Raw genomic sequence first — 20,212 nt, 5'->3', positions numbered from 1 at the left:
CCTGTCAATGGCCACCATTTATTAAGCACCTACTCCTCTGTGTTACTTTAAGGCTAGGTAAGCTTGCTACGTAAGCTTGCTACGTAAGCTTTTTACATCTCTGGAACCCACCAAAAGCTTGACCAGCTTGCTTACCCTTGAAGCCAATCTTAGTAGTATCACATTCCAAAAAATTATTAGTCTGCTATCTAAAAATAATTAGAAATCAGTTTGAATCTTTACTGTAAACTCTTAGGGGGAAAATATCATTGAGGGATCACTTTTAAGAAAAATAGCAACATTTCTTAACATTTTTATAGCCATGTCTTAATATCCAATCAGGTTGACTGCTGACCAAAAATATCTTTACTTGCATTTTTTTAAAAATTCCTGAAATCCAGACCATGAAGGCTCTTTTCTTTCCCTCTATGCTCATGGCAAAATCCATTCTTTTTCTTCTCTTCGTCAACTCTTTGGCTTCCCAGGTGGTACTACTGGTAAAGAACTCGCCTGCTAATGCAGGAGATGTAAGAGACGCCGGTTCCATACCTGGGTCAGGAAGATCCTCTGGAGGAGGGCATGCCAACCCACTCCGGTATTCTTGCCTGGAGAATCCCATAGACAGAGGAGCCTGGCGGGTTACCATCCACGGGGTTGCAAAGAGTCATACACAACTGAAGCGACTTAGCACACACACGCACAGTCAAGTCTTTGCTTCTTCCAGCGTATAATTCAGATTCAACTGTATTGCTTCATGCTCCCCATTACCAAGTTCATGCTACCTAAGTTCAAGAGTTGAGCGGTACATGGAAACCTCCTTAGAAGGTGGAAAAGAGACAGTGTTACATGTTTATAATTTTATATCTGCTCATTATATTTATACCATATGTTATCTAATCCCATCCAAAAATCTCACAACGAAAGAGGTATTCTCCCCATTTTTCAGATGAGGAAGTGGAGGTTCGGTAACCTGGTCATGGCCTACTGCACAGTCTTGCTGGAGCCGATAAATGCCAAAGTCTTGGTGATGTCATTAGTCACCACACTCTTGATTTCTTGAACATTTTTTAATGTGGGTCACTGTCTCTCATAACCCCGACTTGTTATCCGGAGAGCTGGCTTCTATTCATTTACTCATTCATTCATCCCTGAAGTATTTGAGACTCTCCTGTGGGCCAAGCACTGGGCTTGCCAAGAGGATAATATTGTAAAAGTTTGGCTTCCGACCTTGCATTTGAAAGGTTAGAAAGACAAACATCAATCATTGTCTTAGTTCTAATTGGTGAATGTCTGTATTCATTTCTTCTTGCTTCTCTAACAAAGCAACACAAGTGGGGTGAGTCAAAACAACAAAAATTCATTTTTATCACAGATCTGGAAGCTAGAAGTCCAAGGTCAAGTTGTTGGTAGGGCCATGCTCCCTCAGAAACCTGTAAGAGAACAATGTTTCCTTGCATCTTTCTCACCTTGGGTGGGTTCCTAGCAACCATTACCATTCCCGGGCTTGCAGAAGTATCACTCAGAATGAAAAGGAAAAATTAAAATTTTACATAACCTCCTGCTCCTTCTGCCTCTGTAACTCAGCTTGCTCCTTGCAGAGTCTGGGCCACCTATGTCATGTAGCCTCAGAAAGTGGGGACTCACAATACTAGGAACTGGAGCTCATCTCACTCACCTTTGTGCTGCTTTTTGCAAGCCCCTGCAAACCTGCTTCATCGTGCCTGTCTGTGTAGAGGTCAGGCATCCCCTTCCCCATCTTGACCGCTGTTCCAGTGCACGAAGACCCTTAGTTTAAACCAGCCTATTAGCAGCTAGTGTTGCCCACTATAGTCTGTCTATAAAAACTCCATAACCCCTTTGTTTGGGCCTCAGAGCTTAGAGTGTTAACTCCTCTGGGCCCGCCGGCCTAATAAACCTGAGTTCTCCAACTTTCCGAGTGTGGTGCTTGATTTCTCGATTACTGGTTTCTGCAAGATCCCCTATCTTCACATGGCATCCTTCCTGGGTGTGTAACTCCCATTGCGTCCGAATCTCCCTTTTTTATAAAAACACCAGTCATATTGGATTAAGGTCCACTCTAGCTACTTCATTTTAAGTTGATTATTCTCTAAAGACCTTGCTTCCAAATAAGGTCATGTTCTAAGGTCTGGCAGTTCGGATTTCAACATATCCCAGTGGGGAGGGTGGGAAATTCAACCCATAACAGCAACTTGAAAGAAAAAAATGAAAGTGAAACTCACTCAGTCGTGTCCGACTCTTTGCAATCCCATGAACTGTAGTCTTCCAGGCTCCTCTGTCCGTGGAATTCTCTAGGCCAGAATACTGGAGTGGATAGCTGTTCTCCAGGGGATCTTCCCAACCCAGAGATCAAACCCAGGTCTCCCGCATTCTGCATTGCAGGCAGATTCTTTACCATCTGAGCCACCAGGGAAGCCCAAGAGCATCTTAGAGTGTGCAGACTTCTTTGGGATCCCAGGGATGAAAACAAACCATCAAGGCAATTCAGGCAGCCTTCCCAGGGGACGTCAGAAAGCTTGTTGTTATTGTTCCATTGATAAGTCCTGTCTGACTCTTTGCAACAGGCTTTGCTGTCCTTCACTATCTCCAGGAGTTGACTCCAATTCATGTCCATTTCGTTGGTGATGCTCTCTAACCATCTCATCCTCTGCTGTCCCTTTCTCCGTTGGCCTTCCATCTTTCCCAGCATCAAGGTCTTTTCCAATGAGTCGGCTCTTCAAATCAGGCGGCCAAAGTATTGGATCTTAAGCTTCAGCTTCAGCTTCAGTTCTTCCAATGAATATTCATGGTTGATTTCCTTTAGGACTGACTGCTTTGATGGGACTGCTTTGATGCAACTCAATCAGGAGAGGACAGAAGGGGAGGGGACCGGGCATCCTCCAGGAGGGAAGAGCCTCCTGGGCATGGAGAGTAATACTGGGAGATGGCAGGTGCTTAGAATTCACTGTGTGTCAGCATGGGAGACGATCTGGAAAAAACACAAGGAGGAAAATTCTGGAGGGCCTTTCATGCCTCATGTTAAAGAGTCTGGATCTTATTGCCTAGAAAATGAGGACCCAGTAACAAAAGTCACCTCCCTAAATATGCCGTTCGTCTCAAAGGGGTAACTTTTAAAGTACCATTTAAGCAGGACTTTATAAAACCAAAGTTTCAAGTTATTAAAATTTTAATTTCTATTATTTTTAAAAGATTTTTTTAAAATATGGACCATATTGTTTCTGTTTTACATGTTGGTTTTTTGGCCAAGAGGAATGTGGGATCTTAGCTCCCTGACCAGGGATGAAATCCAAACCCTGTGCATTGGAAGATGAAGTCTTAACTATGGACCACCAAGGAAGTCCCTAGGTTCCATCATTTTGTTTTCATAAGCCAAAGAGTAAGAGTAAGGAGAGTGAGTTAGATCAAGCCTGGAAAGCAAAGGAAGGCCAGAGCCTCAGGTGGGTTCCCAGAAAGCAGACCCTATTGATCTTTGCAGGCAGGAAGCAGCAGTGAGCATGCCCGTGAACCTCACCTGGAGTGAGTGTTAAAAAAAACAGGACTGGGCAGAGAAAAGAGTTGGGCTGTGACAGGACATGTCACAGGGGGCACAGGAGCCGGGATAGGACAGCTCTGCTGGGCGTGAAAGGACAGGGGCTTGAAACCCCCACAGTGACCAGTCACCCAGTACAGGGTGTAACATGAGGCATGAAGGTTTAGTTGCTGGCCATTTCCGACTCTTTGCGAGCCCCTGGATTATAGCCCCCCAGGATCCTCTGTCGATAGGATTCTCTAGGCAAGAATACTGGAGTGGGTTGCCATTCCCTTCTAAAGGCAATCTTCCCAACCAGGGATTGAGCCCAGGTCTTCTGCATTGCAGGCAGATTCCTTACTGTCTGAGCCTTCACACTATGAGGTGGGAGGGGGGATCGGGATGAGGAATACATGTAAATCCATGGCTGATTCATGTCAATGTATGACAAAAACCACTACAATATTGTAAAGTAATTAGCCTCCAACTAATAAAAATAAATGGGAAAAAAAATGAATTTCAGATGGAAAAAAATGTGACTCAACTCCAACAAAAGAGCAAGAAAATGGATTGAGGAATTAATTGCTCGGGTGATTTTTTTTCTTTAGAACTAAATTATCCTGGGCATGGGGATAGACATCTGCCTCTTGTTTGTTTCTGACCCGTAAGAGGAGATGCCAGAGAACAGGGAGAGAGGTGAAGACAGTCTGAGGTCTTCACACTGGTTGACAAAGCCAATACTTTTATGTCAGTCAAGCAGGAGGAAAAGACACAGAAATCCCACTGTTTGCACATCCGAAGCTGTGACCCATGGGCTGATTGGGGGCCTGCCTTTCAGTAGCCCTCACATGGGCAGAAGGAAAGATTTTCTTGTAGCAAAAAAAAAAAATAAGAATCCTGGGCTTAGCTCAATAACAATTGATAAAATTAAGACACCTTTCCCCCAACCCTTTTCTATCATGTTACATATGGCAATTTCGTGAGTAGGTAAACACCCTATACTATTGGTTTTCAAAGTGATTTATTCATAGAGAAAAAAATATGGAACTCATTAACGACAGTTTATGAGCTGTGGGCAGAGGGCTGATACTGCTGCTCCCACCATTTGGACCAGAAGCTGTGTGGATATGAGAGAGGAGGCAGTGAGGGGGGAGGGGGGCGGCAGGGCTGATGCAGAAGCCTCCATGGTGAGATCATGTCAAACCTCGGTTTTTTTTCCTTTAAATTGATTCCCCAGCTCACTCTAGGACCCCCCTCCACTTAAGCCACTTTCTCCCTTCCACCCCCTGAATAGAAGCGTCTTCTTTTTTATTTATTTTATTTTTAAAGTTTTTATTTTCTACTGGGGTAGAGCCAATTAACAATGTTGTACATTTCAGGTGACCAGTGAAGGGACTCAGCCATATGTATACATATATCCCTTCTCCCCCAAACCAGGCCGTCACATAACACTGAACAGAGTTCCCTGTGCTATATAGTAGGTCCTTGTGGGTTATCCATTTTAAATATAGCAGTGTGTACATGTCCATCCCAAACTCCCTAACTGTCCCATCCCCCCATCCTTCCCTGTGGCAACCACAAGTTCATTTTTAAAATCTGCAAGTCTATTCTGTTTTGTAAATAAATAAATCCATTTGTATCATTTCTTTTTAGAGTCTGCATATAAGGAATATCATATTATATTTCTGTTTCTCTATCTGACTTACTTCTCTGAGTATGACAATCTCCAGGTCTGTCCATGTTCCTGCAAATGGCATTATTCCATTCCTTTTAATGTCTGAGTAATATTCCATTGTATTTATGTATCACATTTTCTTTATCTATTTGATTCAATCTTCCAACCTTCCACCTCCTCCTGCTCAGCCAGGCTAATATCATGTGATTCAAAGCTCTAAACCTCTAATGACATGGTTGGTTTTTCCAACAAGGCCAGCCCCCATCATGAGACTTTTCAGGGGCCCACTGTGAATCACTTCATCAGCATAAACCTCAGTCCAAGGAACCCACCAGGAACAATAAAGATACTCTAAGTGATACGTAGGAAATTTCAGGGGTTCAGAGGCTCCCTTCCCAGAAGCAAGGACAAAGAGAAGCCAAGTTCTTCTATGTACAACATCCTTCTGTCAGTAACTAGTGGGGTGATGGTGATGGTGGGTGGAGTTGCCTCCCCCCAGGAACTTCAGGTTTCCTCCTCTAGGAAGAATGCCTTCTGGTAAAAGCCTGCTCAGTACCAGGCAGCCCCCCGAATAGTACACTTCATACTCTTCCTTACCTGAGTAAGGTAAGCTGAGATCCATCTTCCTATGAAAATCTGTTGGATGAAGAGTCTCTTAATGAATTTCCACTATAAGGATCTAGAGTTAACCTTTTCCCAACATCCCTATGATAGAAGTTGGTTGTGTTTTAGAAGGAAACCTAGGGGAAAAAATTTTGCACCAGTTATGCCCTGGAGAGTTTTACAAACCACAGAGCGAAGAGTGGATACAGTCTGGTTCCTCTCAGAGACTCTGAGTGGAAGAGAAGCTGGATGCAAGGCCCCTGTCCAGCTGGGCAGAAATTCTATTAGTCCATTTGATATGGTGCCTTTAATTCTTATATGGCTGGAAATCTCCCTTACCAGAGACTGTCTTCATTTTGAAATTATTTAAAACTTATAAAAAAGTTGAAAGATATGTCTGAAGTCCCATATCACCTACACCCAGATTTCCCAATCTTTTAAATGTGTTATTTTCCATATGTAGTGGCTCTATCTCTTCATAAACATGCATACACTATGCCCACTATCTTTAATTTCTCTCTGAGTTATTTGAAAGCAAGTTGCAGCAATACTGCTCCATCACTGAAAAGACTTCAGTGTTTATTTCTCCCACACAAGGACACTCTTCTACAGAATTGTGACCATCTAAAGTGGGAAATCACCATTGCTACAATCACCACTACCATCTAAACCATTTGTTGTTCAGTTGCTAAGCCATGTCCTACTCTTTGTGGCCCCATGGAGTGTAACCCACCAGGCTCCTCTGTCCATGGGATTCTCAGGCAAGAATACTAGAATGGGTTGCTATTTCCTTTTCCAGGGGATCTTCCTGACCCAGGGATCGAACCCAGGTCTCCTGCGTTGGCAGGTGAATTCTTTACTACTGAGCCACCAGGGAAGCCCTAACCATAGAACCCATTCAAATTTCACCAACTGTGCCTAAAATATCCATTTTTCCTGACTCGTCCAGGAACACACATTGCATTTTATTGTCATATCTCTCTGGTCTCCTCCAATCTGAAAGTTTCTCAGTCTGAGAGAGTTAAGTCCTTTATTCTATCTATCAGTCTCTGAGGAGACCACTCACCCAGGTCCGTGCCTAGACTCATCATGAACTCAGAGCAGAGTTGGCACAGAAATGATGTCCTGTACCCATCTCAGTGTATCAAGGTGGGAGGCACGTCCTCTTTACCATGTTCTAGCACTGGTGAAGTTATCTTTGTTGACCTGGTCATTTATGTCTGCCAGGTTTTCCTTTGTATTTGATTAGTGTCTGAAAGGAGATACACTCAGACCATGTCAGTATCCTCTGCCCTTCAGCCTTATCTTCCATTGATGAATCATGCCTGAACTAACCAACACTGGGTTTGTTGGCAGTGACTCTCTATTTCCATCCTCTCTTCTGCATTTCCTAGTTAGTATTCTACTCTAAAGAAAAGCATCCTCTTCTCCCCCAGTTTTTTACTTATCTGTCCTAGATTCTGTTTTATTCTGTGGACACACTCCACCATGATAGACTTTAATGCTTATGTTCTCCCAGACTTGGCTTGTCCCAGTCCCTTTAAGCTGATACTGGTTCCTTGTTATGTGTTCCCCAACATTCTCTAAACACTTCCTTTTTCTCTAATACAAAAATATATTCCAGGCTCATCTCATACCTTCTTTGCCCCAGCCGGGGAATCAGTATTTCTCCAAGGAATCCTAGATTTGTTTAGTACAGAAGGGTATTTGGAAAGTAAGACTGGGTGTTTGGTATCCAATTGACTATCAGGGTGTCGTTGGTCCTAGGTTCTCTCAGTAAACAGACCTTTCTCTTTCAAACCATGTTGTCATGTTTGGTTGCTAAGTCATGTCCGACTCTTTGTGACCCCATGGACTACAGCACACCAGGCTTCCCTGTCCTTCACTATCTCCAGGAGTTTGCTCAAACTCATGTTCACTGAGTCAGTGATTCCACCCAACCATCTCATCCTCTGTCATCCCCTTCTCCTCCTGCCCTCAATCTTTCCCAGCATCAGGGTCTTTTCCAATGAATCAGCTCTTTACATCAGGTGGTCAAAGTATTGGAGTTTCAGCATCAGTCCTAATTGTTAAAATTAGGAATAAATTTAACAAAAGACCTGTAAAACCTATACACTGGAAACTACAAATTATTGCTGGCAAACATGAAAGACAAGCAAAATAAGTGGAGAGATATACCATGTGTGAGGATTGGAAGACTCAGTGCTGTGAAGATGCCAGTTCTCCCTCTCTAAGCTGTAGATGTAACACAATCTCAATCATAATTCAGCAGATATTTTAAATAGAAAGTGACAAACTGATTCAAAAATGTATATGGAGATGCAGAGGCCCAGAATAGCACAATAATCTTCGGGAGGAAATGGCGGAAGGCTTATGCTGTTTGACTTCAAGATCTCCTCTAGGGACGTCCCTGGCGTTTCACTGGTTAAGAATGGTGGTTCGGTGGTTCACTGGTTCTCTGGTCTGCCTGCCAATGCAGGGGACACAGGTTCGATCCCTGGTCTGGGAACTAAGACCTCACATGCTTTGGCACCACTAAGTCTGCACATGGTGACTACTGAAGCACAGGTACCTAGAGCTCCTACTCCGAAACTAGGAAAAGACACCACAAACAGAAGCCCACGTACTGCTCCTAGGGAGGACCCCCCCACTCACTGCAACTAGAGAAAGCCAGTGCGCAGCACACCAAACTAAGTTAAATAAATAAATAAAAATTTTAAAGATCTTATCTAAAGCTACAGTAATGCAGACAGAGTAGCATTGGCATAGTGCAGGCAGAAATCAATAGAACAGAACTGACAGCCCAGAATTTATATGGCCAGTTGATTTTGACAAAGACAACAAAACAATTCGATTAGGAAATGAAAATCAACAGCCAATGCTGAATAACCATAGATCTTTATGATAAAAAAAATTTATTTGACCCCTATTTCACACCAGACACAAAGGTTAACTCAAGCTCAATCACAGAGACAAAGGTAAAAGCTAAAACTATGATGTTTTTGTTTTATAACCTTTTTAAAATCAATTAATTTTTGGCTGCACCAAGTCTTTGTTGCTGCGTGTGGCCTTTTCCTGGTTTTGGAGAGCAGGGGTTCCTCTCCAGCTGCAGTCTGCAGTTTTCTCTCATTGTGCATGGGCTCTAGGGAATGAGGACTCCAATAGCTGTGGCACACAGGTTTAGTGTCCCCCTGCACATGGAATCTTTCCAGACCAGGGATCGAACCCATGACCCCTGCCTTGGCCGCTGGACCACCAGGGAAGTCCTAAAGCTATGAAGTTTATACAAGAAAACAGGAGAATATATTCATGATTTGGAGACAGGCAAAGATTTCTTAAGATGCAAAAAGCACTGACCATAAAAGAATATTTGGGTAAATGAGACTTTATTGAAAGGTGCTGTTAAGGAAATAAATACTAGGCACAGTACAGATCTGGGCCTCCCTGGTGGCGCCGCTGATAAAGAATCCACCTGCAATGCAGGAGACCCTGGTTCGATTCCTGGGTCTGAAATTCCTTATTCCTGGGAATTCCTGGGAAAGAATTCTTATTCCTTCCCCCTGGGGAAGGGATAAGCTACTCAATCCAGTGTTCTTGGGCATCCCTCGTGGCTCAGATGGTAAAGAATCCACCTGCAATGTGGGAGTCCTGGGTTTGATCCCTGGGTTGGGAAAATCCCCTGGAGAAGGGAATACTCCAGTATTCTGAGCTAGAGAACTTCATGGACAGAGGAGCCTGGCAGGCTACAGTTCAAGGGGTCGCAGAGTCGGACATGACTGAGTGATTTTCACTTTCACTTTCTTTCACAGTACAGATCTAGAGAAAATATTCATAAGACATATGCAAAGTACTTTTATCTAGATTGTACAAGGACCTCCTACAATCAATAAACACACACACACAGTGGACAACGAATTTGAATGAGTACCTCACAAAGGAAGATATATCAATGGTTATAAGCAGATGGAAGAGTACTCAATATTGTTAGTCTTCAGGGAAGTGCAAATTAAAAGCACAATGGGATACTGTGCATACTCACTAAAATGTCTAATGTTAAAAACATTTGTAACACCAAAAGTTGGAGAGGATGTAGTGTGATGGACATCTCATATATCATAATATATATATATAAAATGGAATCATTGTGGTGATCACTTATAAAGTTCATCTACCTTTGACCCAGTCCTTTCTCTCCTAGGTATTTGTCCAGAGGAAATGACAACACACATACTCAAAAAGACTTATACATTAATGCTCATAGTAATTTTATTTACAATAGCCAAAAATGAGAAATAACCCAGGTATTTAGCAACAGGAGGATGAATAATATATACGAAATTATTCCAATTATATGAAGTTCAACAACAGGCAAAACTAAGTAAAAGTGGGAGGAAAAAATTGTTGCCTAGAACCGGAAGTAGGAATATGCCATAAAAGTTGACTGAAAAGGGATATGAGGGAACTTTCTGGAGATCTGGAAATATCTTAATTGGTATGTGGGTTGCACAGGTGTGTTCATGTGTCCAACTATGTAGCTAAACTTTGTGTCTTTAAATTAATAAGAATTTCACCGTGAAAGAAGAACTGTAAAAATTGACGATAATTCAGTGGTGGTTAAGTAACAGATGGTGGTGTTATAGAAGAAGTAAAAATGGCAAAATGTTAGTAACTGTTGAAGATGGGTGGGGTATACATGGGGATTTATTATACTAATCTACTGACTTCTATCTTCTTATATATTTGAAGTTTTCAATATTCACAGGGATCTCAGACTGGGTGGCATGTACTACAAAGATACTCAGCAGAGATTGGTTCATGCTTGTGAGTTTTTTCATTTGCCTTTAGAGTACTTTTTACTCCATCAGGAGTGGGCTTGATTAACCAATGATGTGTGGAACTCCATGAGAAACCTGAATTAAAGTGGAACCAATGTGATTTCAGAACTAGACAGGACTTTATAGATGGTGGTTTTCCGGGCTGCTGTCAATGGGCCTCTTAATCCAACTCAGGCTCCAGGCCAGGAAGCTATGGCATCAGGCTGTGGGGTGGGCTGGTTTCTGATCAAGAAAGCAGGAATACGGAGGGCACCTAATTTTTTGTCAATACTTTGTTTCTGGTGGCCATGCTTCTTGTGCAGAAATGGTGCCACTTAATCCCTAATATGAGTCCTTCTCTTCTATCTTACCCAGCCTACCTTTCCATGAAGCAACTTGATCTAGTACTAGTCCTCAGAGTCCAGGGTTCAGAGTCCATATTCCAGCTTAATGCCATGAGCTATGTGATCTCCATTAAAGTGAAGTGAAATGAAAGTCTCCCAGTTGTGTCTGACTCTTTGCAACCCCATGGACTGTATAGTACATGGAATTCTCCAGGCCAGAATACTGGAGTGGGTAGCCTTTCCTTTCTCTGGGGGATCTTCCCAACCCAGGGATCAAACCCAGCTCTCCCGCATTGCAGACGGATTCTTTACCAGCTGAGCCACTAGGGAAGCCCAAGAATACTGGACTGGGTAGCCTATCCCTTCTCCAGGGGATCTTCCCCACCCAGGCATTGAACCTGGGTCTCCTGCATTGCAGGTGGATTCTTTACCAACTGAGCTATCAGGGAAGCCCCTGTGATCTCCATAAGTTTCCCCATTGGCCAAATGGGGATGTAACACCTGCTCCCTTGTGTTGCACAGAATCAGTGAAATAATGTATGCACAGCTCCCAGAAATGCCTGCTGCAGAGGCTTGGTAATGCTGGCTAAATTGGAAGCCATTCAGAGGGTGCTTCTTACATGGTCAGTGCTCGGTAGTGATGGCTTGGTTGGGTTGGAATGAAATGCATACGCATGGAATTCATGCTCTTTGCTCACTGCATTTTCTCCTTTGCTTCTCCTCTCAGTTCCTCCATCCCTGTCTGATTTTGCAAACTTGTTCGTTCATCACACAGAGCCTACCGTGTACCCAGCCTTACACTAAGTGCTTGTGAATCAGAGACGAATAAAGCGTTTAAGTCAGAATCCCACCCTAGAGAATCACACCTCCACGGGCTCTGTGAGGACTGTGGGAGCCCAGAAGGGCATACCCCTGAGTCAAGCCCTCTCTCTTCTCCTCTGTAGGATGTCATCGCCTCCATCCTGCTGAGCGGGCGGATCGGGCCCAACATCCAGCTGGCTGACTGCTATGGGCTGAGGCTGAAGCACATGAAGTCAGACGAGATCCACTGGCTGCACCCGCTGATGACAGTGGGGGAAGTGCAGGACAAGTATGAGTGTCTACATGTGGAAGCCGAGTGGAGGTAAGAGAGGAGCTGCAGCTTCTGGAACGGGGGAGGGGGAAAATGAGGAGTGGGCAGCCCCTGGTAGGACCAGCTTCCCTCTGTCAACCAGAGAAATTGAACTTCTTGTCCCAGGTATGACCTTCAAATCCGCTACCTGCCAGAAGACTTCATGGAGAGCCTGAAAGAAGACAGGACCACGCTACTTTATTTTTACCAACAGGTAGAAGTAGTCTATCTTCCGGTCCCCTGGGTCCTATGACCATCCTCTCCTGGGGAGATGGAAAGACAAGGCTTGCATTTTGAAGGTCCCATTCCAGGAAGCTTCTCTCGGGGACATTCCTTGGTCCCTGGTCAGCTATCCAAACCTGCTTCCCTCACACCTGAGGGCAGAATGACCCCTCCCCATAGGCACAGGGCCTCTTGGATTTTCCTAGTGGCTATCTACTACCCAGAAGACCTGGCTGGGGAAGCAGGCAGAGCAAGTCCAAAGAGAAGGGAAGCAATCCCAGCACACAGGCTCAGCTGTCCGACACACCTGGTTTCTAGCCCAGTTTTGCCACGTTCCAGCCTGAAACCCCTGGGGACCTAATTTACCTGCATGAGCTTGTTTCCTCTTCTATAAAAAGGGGGTGATAAGAAGAATACGTACGTTACTGGGCTGCCGTGAAGACCTAACGATAGTACTAGCGGTGTACTGGTAAACCAGCTCTCTGATTTGTAGTGCTTGCCAATCTCCGTGTTTGTAAATAACCCCTGGTAGCTCAGGCGGTAACGAATCCACCTGCAATGCAGGAGACCTGGGTCCGATCCCAGGGTCCAGAAGATCCCCTGTAAAAGGAAATGGCAATCCACTCCAGTATTCTTACTTGGGAAATCCCATGGACAGGGGAACCTGATGGGCTACAGTCTGTGGGGTCACAAGAGTCAAACACAACTTAGCAACTAAGCTAAATCAAATTCTCCCATCTTGGCCTCATTTCAAAAGACTGATATATCAATGTATGACAAAACCCACTGAAATGTTGTGAAGTAATTAGCCTCCAACTAATAAAAAAATTAAAAAAAAAAAAAAAAGACTGATATATCAAGCAGCTCACAAAGTTTTGGAAAACTTAATAGCTGACTTCCGTGAGCTGTTTGGAGTTCACCACACTCCTGGCTGCAGTGCCCCTGAGGTGCCCAGCACGAGATGTGGCGGGGAATAAGCACCACGTGCACGAGAGCCGCCGCGGCTGTTTTCTGTCTGGCCTTTGCCCCAGCCTCCGTCTCCCTCCTGGTCCTCTACTGGCCAAGCCGGACTTTTCTTGTATCTTGAGTGACATCCGTCACTACTCACCAACAAGGCTTTGGGTAAATTATTGCGTGCGTGTGTGCTCAGTCGCTCAGTCGTGTCCACCTCTTTGCAAACCCAAGGACTGTAGTCCGCCAGGCTCCTCTCGCCCCTCCAGGCTAGAATACCGGAGTGGGTTGCCATGCCCTCCTCCAGGGGATCTTCCCAACCCAGGGGTCAAACCCTCATCTGTGTCTGCTGCACTGCAGGATTCTTTACCGCTGAGCCATTGGGAAGCCAGAATAAATGACTACCTCCTCCCCCCATTCCCAGTTTCTTTATCTCCAAAGTGAGGCGTGGGAGAGGGGAACCTGAACTTCCTGCCTTGTGGACCCTTGAAAAAAATATGCTAGGAAAGTGCTTCAAAAACTCGATTGCGCCTGTGGGGGCACAGTCAACACTACCCAGGGCACCTCCCCCTCCTGCTACGCGGTTATGCATTTGTCAGGGGAGGGATGAGAGACCACTCAGGGCAGCAGGATGGTGTTCAAAGCCCCCTCCACCTCCTGGGGCCTCTGCTCATCTCAGGGAAATGGGGAGCGAGGGCGGGAGTCTGAACCGTGGCCTTTCTCCCTGCCAGCTCCGGAACGACTACATGCAGCGCTATGCCAGCAAGGTCAGCGAAGGGATGGCCCTGCAGCTGGGCTGTCTGGAGCTCAGGTAGGTGGCCTCCAGGCCACTCCAGGGAGAGTGCCTGCTCCTTCCCTCCTCCACTGGGCTCTCTGCCAGCTTGGACTCTCCTCCAGGGCGGGAATGCGAGAGCCGGAACGGGACAAGTGGTGGCTGACAGATGGTAAGGCCCCGAGGTGCTCACTGTCTGGCCTTGGGAAGAGAGGCGCCAGCCCTCTCTCTGGTCGGTGTCCCCTATCTGCCTTTGGCTGCCACTGCTCTTGCCTCCAGGCTCCAGCTTCTTCCGTCTACCTGCCATCCCCCACTCCAGTAGATGCTAATAGATGTGTACAGAGTTAGTAAATCATCCAGCTCAGACACTTAGTCGTGTCTGACTCTGCGACCCCACGGACTGTAGCCCACGAGGCTCCAATGTCCGTAGGATTCTCCAGGCAAGAATACTGGAGTGGGTTGCCATTTCCTCCTCCAGGAGATCTTCCCAACCCAGGGACTAAACCTGAATCTCCTGTGCTGCAGACAGATTCTTTACTACTGAGCCCCCAAGGAAGCCCCCAAGCTTGTTCGCTTTCCCTCAACATTCATAGAAAACCTCGGAGCATGCCTGTGACGCACACCTTGATAACAGGCAGTGTGGCCCTGGGCTCTTCCTTCAGTGCCCACTCAAGGGTCTCTCCATCTCGAAGCCTCCCATTCCCCAGGTCCACCCCACCTACCCCTCCGTGCACAGATTGGCCATAAGGCCGTGTGTATGCACCACTCTGTCAGATGCTGAGTGGTTCACATGCCCTCTTCTGAAATCCATCCTTGAACTCAGGGTTGGTGCCACCTTCTCCTGGCACACAGTGAGGGCACAGTATGAATTTGAATGATCGGGTAACCGTGAAAGATCTAAAGACCTCTTTGCTGGTAGACACGTGCTGACATTTATTTTGTAAAGTTACTTAACTGCATGCAGCATGCCAATATGGTCAGTTACCTGGAAGTACATTTTGCAGCTCACCCAACCCAGGGAGCGTTGCGGATGGCCACACTGCCTTGTACAATGTGGAGTATTTGGAACATGTAGGGAAGGAAAAAAATGACTAAAATCATTTGAAATTCCATTAACCAGAGATAACCTCCATTAGCAGAGTAGCTCCAAGTCAGGTTTTTTCCAATGCATTTTTTTCCTCTAAAACTGAGACCATAATTATTACTACTTATCTATATTGACAATATGTTCAAAAATACTGTTTATTAAAAATTGTTTCATTTTTTTACAAGTGGTTGACCAGTTTTCCCAGCACCACTTGTTAAAGAGGTTGTCTTTTTTCCATTGTATATTCTTGCCTCCTTTGTCAAAGATAAGGTGTCCATAGGTTCGTGGATTTATCTCTGGGCTTTCTATTCTGTTCCATTGATCTATATTTCTGTCTTTGTGCCAGTACCATACTGTCTTGATGACTGTGGCTTTGTAGTAGAGTCTGAAGTCAGGCAGGTTGATTCCTCCAGTTCCATTCTTCTTTTTCAAGATTATTTTGGCTATTCGAGGTTTTTTGTATTTCCATACAAATTGTGAAATTATTTGTTCTAGTTCTGTGAAAAATACCGTTGGTAGCTTGATAGGGATTGCATTGAATCTATAGATTGCTTTGGGTAGAATAGCCATTTTGACAATATTGATTCTTCCAATCCATGAACACGGTATGTTTCTCCATCTGTTTGTGTCCTCTTTGATTTCTTTCATCAGTGTTTTATAGTTTTCTATGTATAGGTCTTTTGTTTCTTTAGGTAGATATACTCCTAAGTATTTTATTATTTTTGTTGCAATGGTGAATGGTATTGTTTTCTTAATTTCTCTTTCTGTTTTTTCATTGTTAGTATATAGGAATGCAAGGGATTTCTGTGTGTTAATTTTATATCCTGCAACTTGTTAAGGACATAGCACTACCAGTTTTAAGTTTTTATTGTAGATCTCGTCTATGATTTCATGCTTTAGATATTCTTCTCAGTTCCATGATTTGAGAATATTTCCCTAGCTTTTCTTCTAGTTTTAAAATAATTTCATTATTAGCATTTTCCCTTTAATCTATCTAGAATAAATATTTATAATAAAGTGTGAGATGAAGGTCTAACCATACTCTTTCCTAAACACTGTGAATTTTGTAAATTTATTGCTTATGAATCATAAGTTACTTGCCCTTCTCTGTTTATGGTATCAGCAGCATAAAACTATTCCCTGATGTGCACAAGGACACCTGGGATAGAGTAACACTGAGTTACTAATGTATGATCAGGAGTGGGACAATGCCTGCAACAGTTGAAGAAATTACTAGACACAATGATCCAAACAGGGAAGGGAAGATAAGACAAATAGTATTGTCTCCACGTAAACAATTATTATAAATAAGTAATACATTAAAATCTCCATGAAGACATACATTTTAAGGGAAAATCATACTTAAAGAATATGTATAAAAATTTAATAGCACATGTAAATCCATGGCTGATTTATGTCAATGTATGGCAAAAACCACTACAATGTTGTAAAGTAGTTAGCCTCCAACTGATAAAAATAAATGGAAAAAAAAATAAAGTCACATAGAGAAAAATCTGTGACATTAAGATTAAAAAAAAAAACTTAATAGATGTCACCCCAGGTGGTAGTATTATGGATTTGTTTTATTTTCTTCTTCTGCCCCGTAAATGCTAAAGTGTTTATGTGTACTATATTTTATAATTATTTGCATGCATACACGTAGATTTTCAGAGGTAGCAAATGAGGGGAAAGAAAGTCACAAAGGGAACACAGAACCTCAAAGGTGGGTGTCGGTGTTCCTCAGCTATAGGTCGAGTGTTGGCTGCCTTGGGTCATTTATTTTTAGAGACCACTGGTAGAACCCCTATCCTCCTCCTCTGCCCACCAACTGCATAAGCCAGAGGTGGACACCCCGGAGTACAGCTGGAGTCTTTCCTAGGAAGGAAATTTGTGGGTTTTCTAAAATTCATCATTTTCTAAATACTGAATGTTTCGCCTCTCCTTCCGTTCTCCCTCCCAGTCGTTCCCACATCCGGCAGGGGAGGGTGCTTCTGGGCCAACATGTGGGCGTTGGGTGGCCCAGCTCTGATGGCCCCGTTCCCCGTGGCTTCTGTCTCTGCAGGCGGTTCTTCAAGGACATGCCCCACAATGCACTCGACAAAAAGTCCAACTTCGAGCTCTTGGAGTAAGTTCTGGGACTGGCCGCAGCCTCTCCTCCCCTCCTCCTCCTGCTCCTTTTGCTCGCCTCCCACACACACACCCCCAGACCAGAGCCAGGCTAGGGCCACCTCCCTGCTGTGCTCACCTTTCCCTGAGTGGCCGAAGTCCTGAGCTGCGGATACAGAAAGTATTAGTCACTCAGTCTTGTCCAGTTCTTTGCAACCCCATGGACGGTAGCCCGCCAGGCTCCTCTGTCCATGGAATTCTCCAGGCAAGAATACTGGAGTGGGTTACCATTCCCTTTTCCAAGGGATCTTCCTGACCTCGGGATCGAACCTGGGTCTCCCGCAATGTGGGCAGTTCTTTACCATTTGAGCCACCAAAGGGGACTCAAATGCTGCTTTTTCCCCCTTACTTTCAGGAAAGAAGTGGGCCTGGACCTGTTTTTCCCAAAGCAAATGCAAGAGAACCTAAAGGTGAGGAAACCAGTGGATGAAGAGCCCAGAAAGACTCCCTTCATGTCTCCCTTATATCCCCCAAGAATTAGATCTGTAAGGGATGGAGCTGGGGACCCTTGGGGAAGCCAGGGTGTCTCCGGTGCCTTAGGCCATCTGGACCTGGGACTGCTCCATGCATTCCATGGGCCCGTCTGTGTCCCAGAATCAAGAAACCCTGCTCTAGTTCCACATCAGAGGCCAGTTAGCTCTATGACCTGAACACCGGGGGTGCTACCACACCTGCCTCCCTCCCAGGGCCATGGTGAGCTCCCTTGAGACCACAGGTGTAAGAGATCACCACTGCCCTCACGGTCTACAGAGGCCTAAGGACTGGCCTACAGCAGCGCGCAGGCCTGCGGTGAGATCCTAAGGGAAGGAATCGGGCCCCGCTCACCCCTGACCCTCTCGCCCAGCCCAAGCAGTTCCGGAAGATGATCCAGCAGACGTTCCAGCAGTACGCCTCGCTCCGGGAGGAGGAGTGCGTCATGAAGTTCTTCAACACCCTCGCAGGCTTCGCCAACATTGACCAGGAGACCTATCGCTGTGAACTCATTGTAACGCCACTCTCTCTTCATTCTCCCCCTGACCCAAATCCCAAGCCTCTCAGGAGAGCAGGCCACGAGGGCAACTCAGGGTGGGAGTGGGGGTCGAGACAACCCTCCAACCTGCTGCTTGTAGGTTCTGTAGCCCCAGGACCTCCCCCAGTATATCTGAAAATGCAACTAACGCTAAGCCACTTGCTTGCGGAAGGGAGCTGAAACCTTGGCTCCAACTCTAGGAGGAGGTGGGCAGTGCTGGCAGAGTGTTGGGAGTGGGGTGATCTGTATGGTGGGAGGTTAGGATGGAAGGAGCTGGAGGGCCCAGGAGACATGGCTTGTGTCGAGCTAGTGAGCTGTTTTCAAGCCTCTGAAATACGGGCGGGCAGAGCAGAGGCAACAGCCTGCGTCTCCTTTGATTCCAGCAAGGATGGAACATCACTGTGGACCTGGTCATCGGCCCTAAGGGCATCCGCCAGCTGACAAGTCAAGATGCAAAGGTAGAGAGCGATGGGGTAGGGAGGGGGCAGGCCCCACCCAGCTCCAGGCAGAGCGTGCTTCCCCTTTTGGCTGCCTCCCATCCTGGCCTGTCCCATCGGTTCTTCCACCCCATTGCTGACAGCAGAGAGGCTCTTGGTATCAGCAGCTGTGGGGAGGCTATTTGGGATAACGGCATGGGGAGCGTGGGTCTCTACATCCCTGGGACTGTCCCTGGCACAGAGGGGCTGGAGACAGGTGTGGTTAAGGTGGGGGAGGGGAAGAGGGAAGGGTACTACTGTTGCTCTTCTGGCAATAGTAGTTGCTTTTTTAATGGCATATGGGGCTATCATGTCCCTGGGAGTCAGAAGAACGAGGTCCAGCCCTGGCCCTACCAGCAGCTTGGCATGACTGTGGCAAACCCTGACTCTTTCGAGGCTCATTTTTCCTTCTGCAAGGGGCTTGGGCTAGGTGATCCTTCTAACCTGAATAGTCTTTGATTCCCTCTTCATCCCTGCCGAGAGACTCCAATGCCTAGTTCTTCCTCGCTCCCCACCCCCACCCCATACTGATCAATCCTCCTGGCCCGACCCCAAGAATGGGGTGGTCTGAAGGAACCCCTCCTTTCCCACAGCCCACCTGCCTGGCCGAATTCAAGCAGATCAAGTCCATCAGGTGCCTCCCTCTGGAGGAAGGCCAGGCGGTACTGCAGCTGGGCATCGAAGGCGCTCCACAGGTGAGCATCTCTGAGAACATTGGGCATGCCTGCTCAGGCCATCCTGGCTAGGGCTTCCCTGGCTGCTGAGATCTTGTTAAGTAAAGGGCACCTATTTCTTAGACCAGGTAGCAGAATGATGTCAAACTAAGGAAAAGTACATCAGGAAGCAAAACTGTTGTTAAAAATTGCAAGAAAGACGTTGTAGGAAGTTTGGGGGAGGGCCGGAGTAAAGTGACCAGAAATCAAGGTCCAGATCAGAGGTCTAACTGTGAACAAGTAACAGTGACTCAGAACCAACGCCTTGGGGACCCAGGGCTTGTTGTAGGTGGGAGAATGAGAGAGACCTCAGACCACAAACAGGTCGTATGCCTGTCCTTTCATCCACGTGTGCTCTGCCCCACTCCCTCCCTCTTCCCTTCTCTCCATTTCTGCTCAAGCATACAAGGCATGTGCTATACACTCAGCAGCTAGAAAAAGGAATTCCCTTCCTGGAGTGTAAGGTCAGTTGGGCAGGGTGACGAGAGCGCCCCCTGGTGGCAACGGGGAATGCAAGCCGAGCCCCAGAAGAGCTGGTGGAGTCCAGGCAGGCCATGGTTAGGAGTCCTGCAGTCCCGTGGGGTTGACTCTAGCCAAGGCTCTGGGGTCTCATCCTTGGCTGGTCTCTTCCCTGCAGTCCTTGTCCATCAAAACCTCCTCTCTGGCAGAGGCCGAGAACATGGCTGACCTCGTAGATGGTTACTGCCGGCTGCAAGGAGAGCACAACGGCTCTCTCATCATTCGAGCCAAGAAAGGTGTGTTTC

At 45.9% G+C, this 20,212-nt stretch overlaps 1 protein-coding gene across 5 annotated transcripts in view; it reads left to right on the top strand.

Annotated features, from left to right (window-relative positions):
* Window positions 1–20,212, top strand: part of PTK2B (protein tyrosine kinase 2 beta) — a 133,571-nt gene that overhangs the window by 85,599 nt on the left and 27,760 nt on the right. For all 5 annotated transcript variants that reach the window (XM_043927576.1, XM_043927575.1, XM_043927573.1 and 2 more), the window contains exons 3-11: window positions 11,886–12,064; window positions 12,179–12,266; window positions 13,957–14,036; window positions 17,147–17,209; window positions 17,606–17,660; window positions 18,095–18,235; window positions 18,643–18,717; window positions 19,329–19,430; window positions 20,086–20,203. In XM_043927576.1, the coding sequence (XP_043783511.1) occupies window positions 11,886–12,064; window positions 12,179–12,266; window positions 13,957–14,036; window positions 17,147–17,209; window positions 17,606–17,660; window positions 18,095–18,235; window positions 18,643–18,717; window positions 19,329–19,430; window positions 20,086–20,203 (901 nt within the window). The remainder of the gene's footprint in view (window positions 1–11,885; window positions 12,065–12,178; window positions 12,267–13,956; window positions 14,037–17,146; window positions 17,210–17,605; window positions 17,661–18,094; window positions 18,236–18,642; window positions 18,718–19,328; window positions 19,431–20,085; window positions 20,204–20,212) is intronic.

This window comes from Cervus elaphus, chromosome 16 (genome assembly GCF_910594005.1).
Source record: "Cervus elaphus chromosome 16, mCerEla1.1, whole genome shotgun sequence".
NCBI lineage: Eukaryota > Metazoa > Chordata > Mammalia > Artiodactyla > Cervidae > Cervus > Cervus elaphus.
Note: the sequence above shows the minus strand (reverse complement) of the source record. Positions and strands in the feature narration are given on the sequence as shown.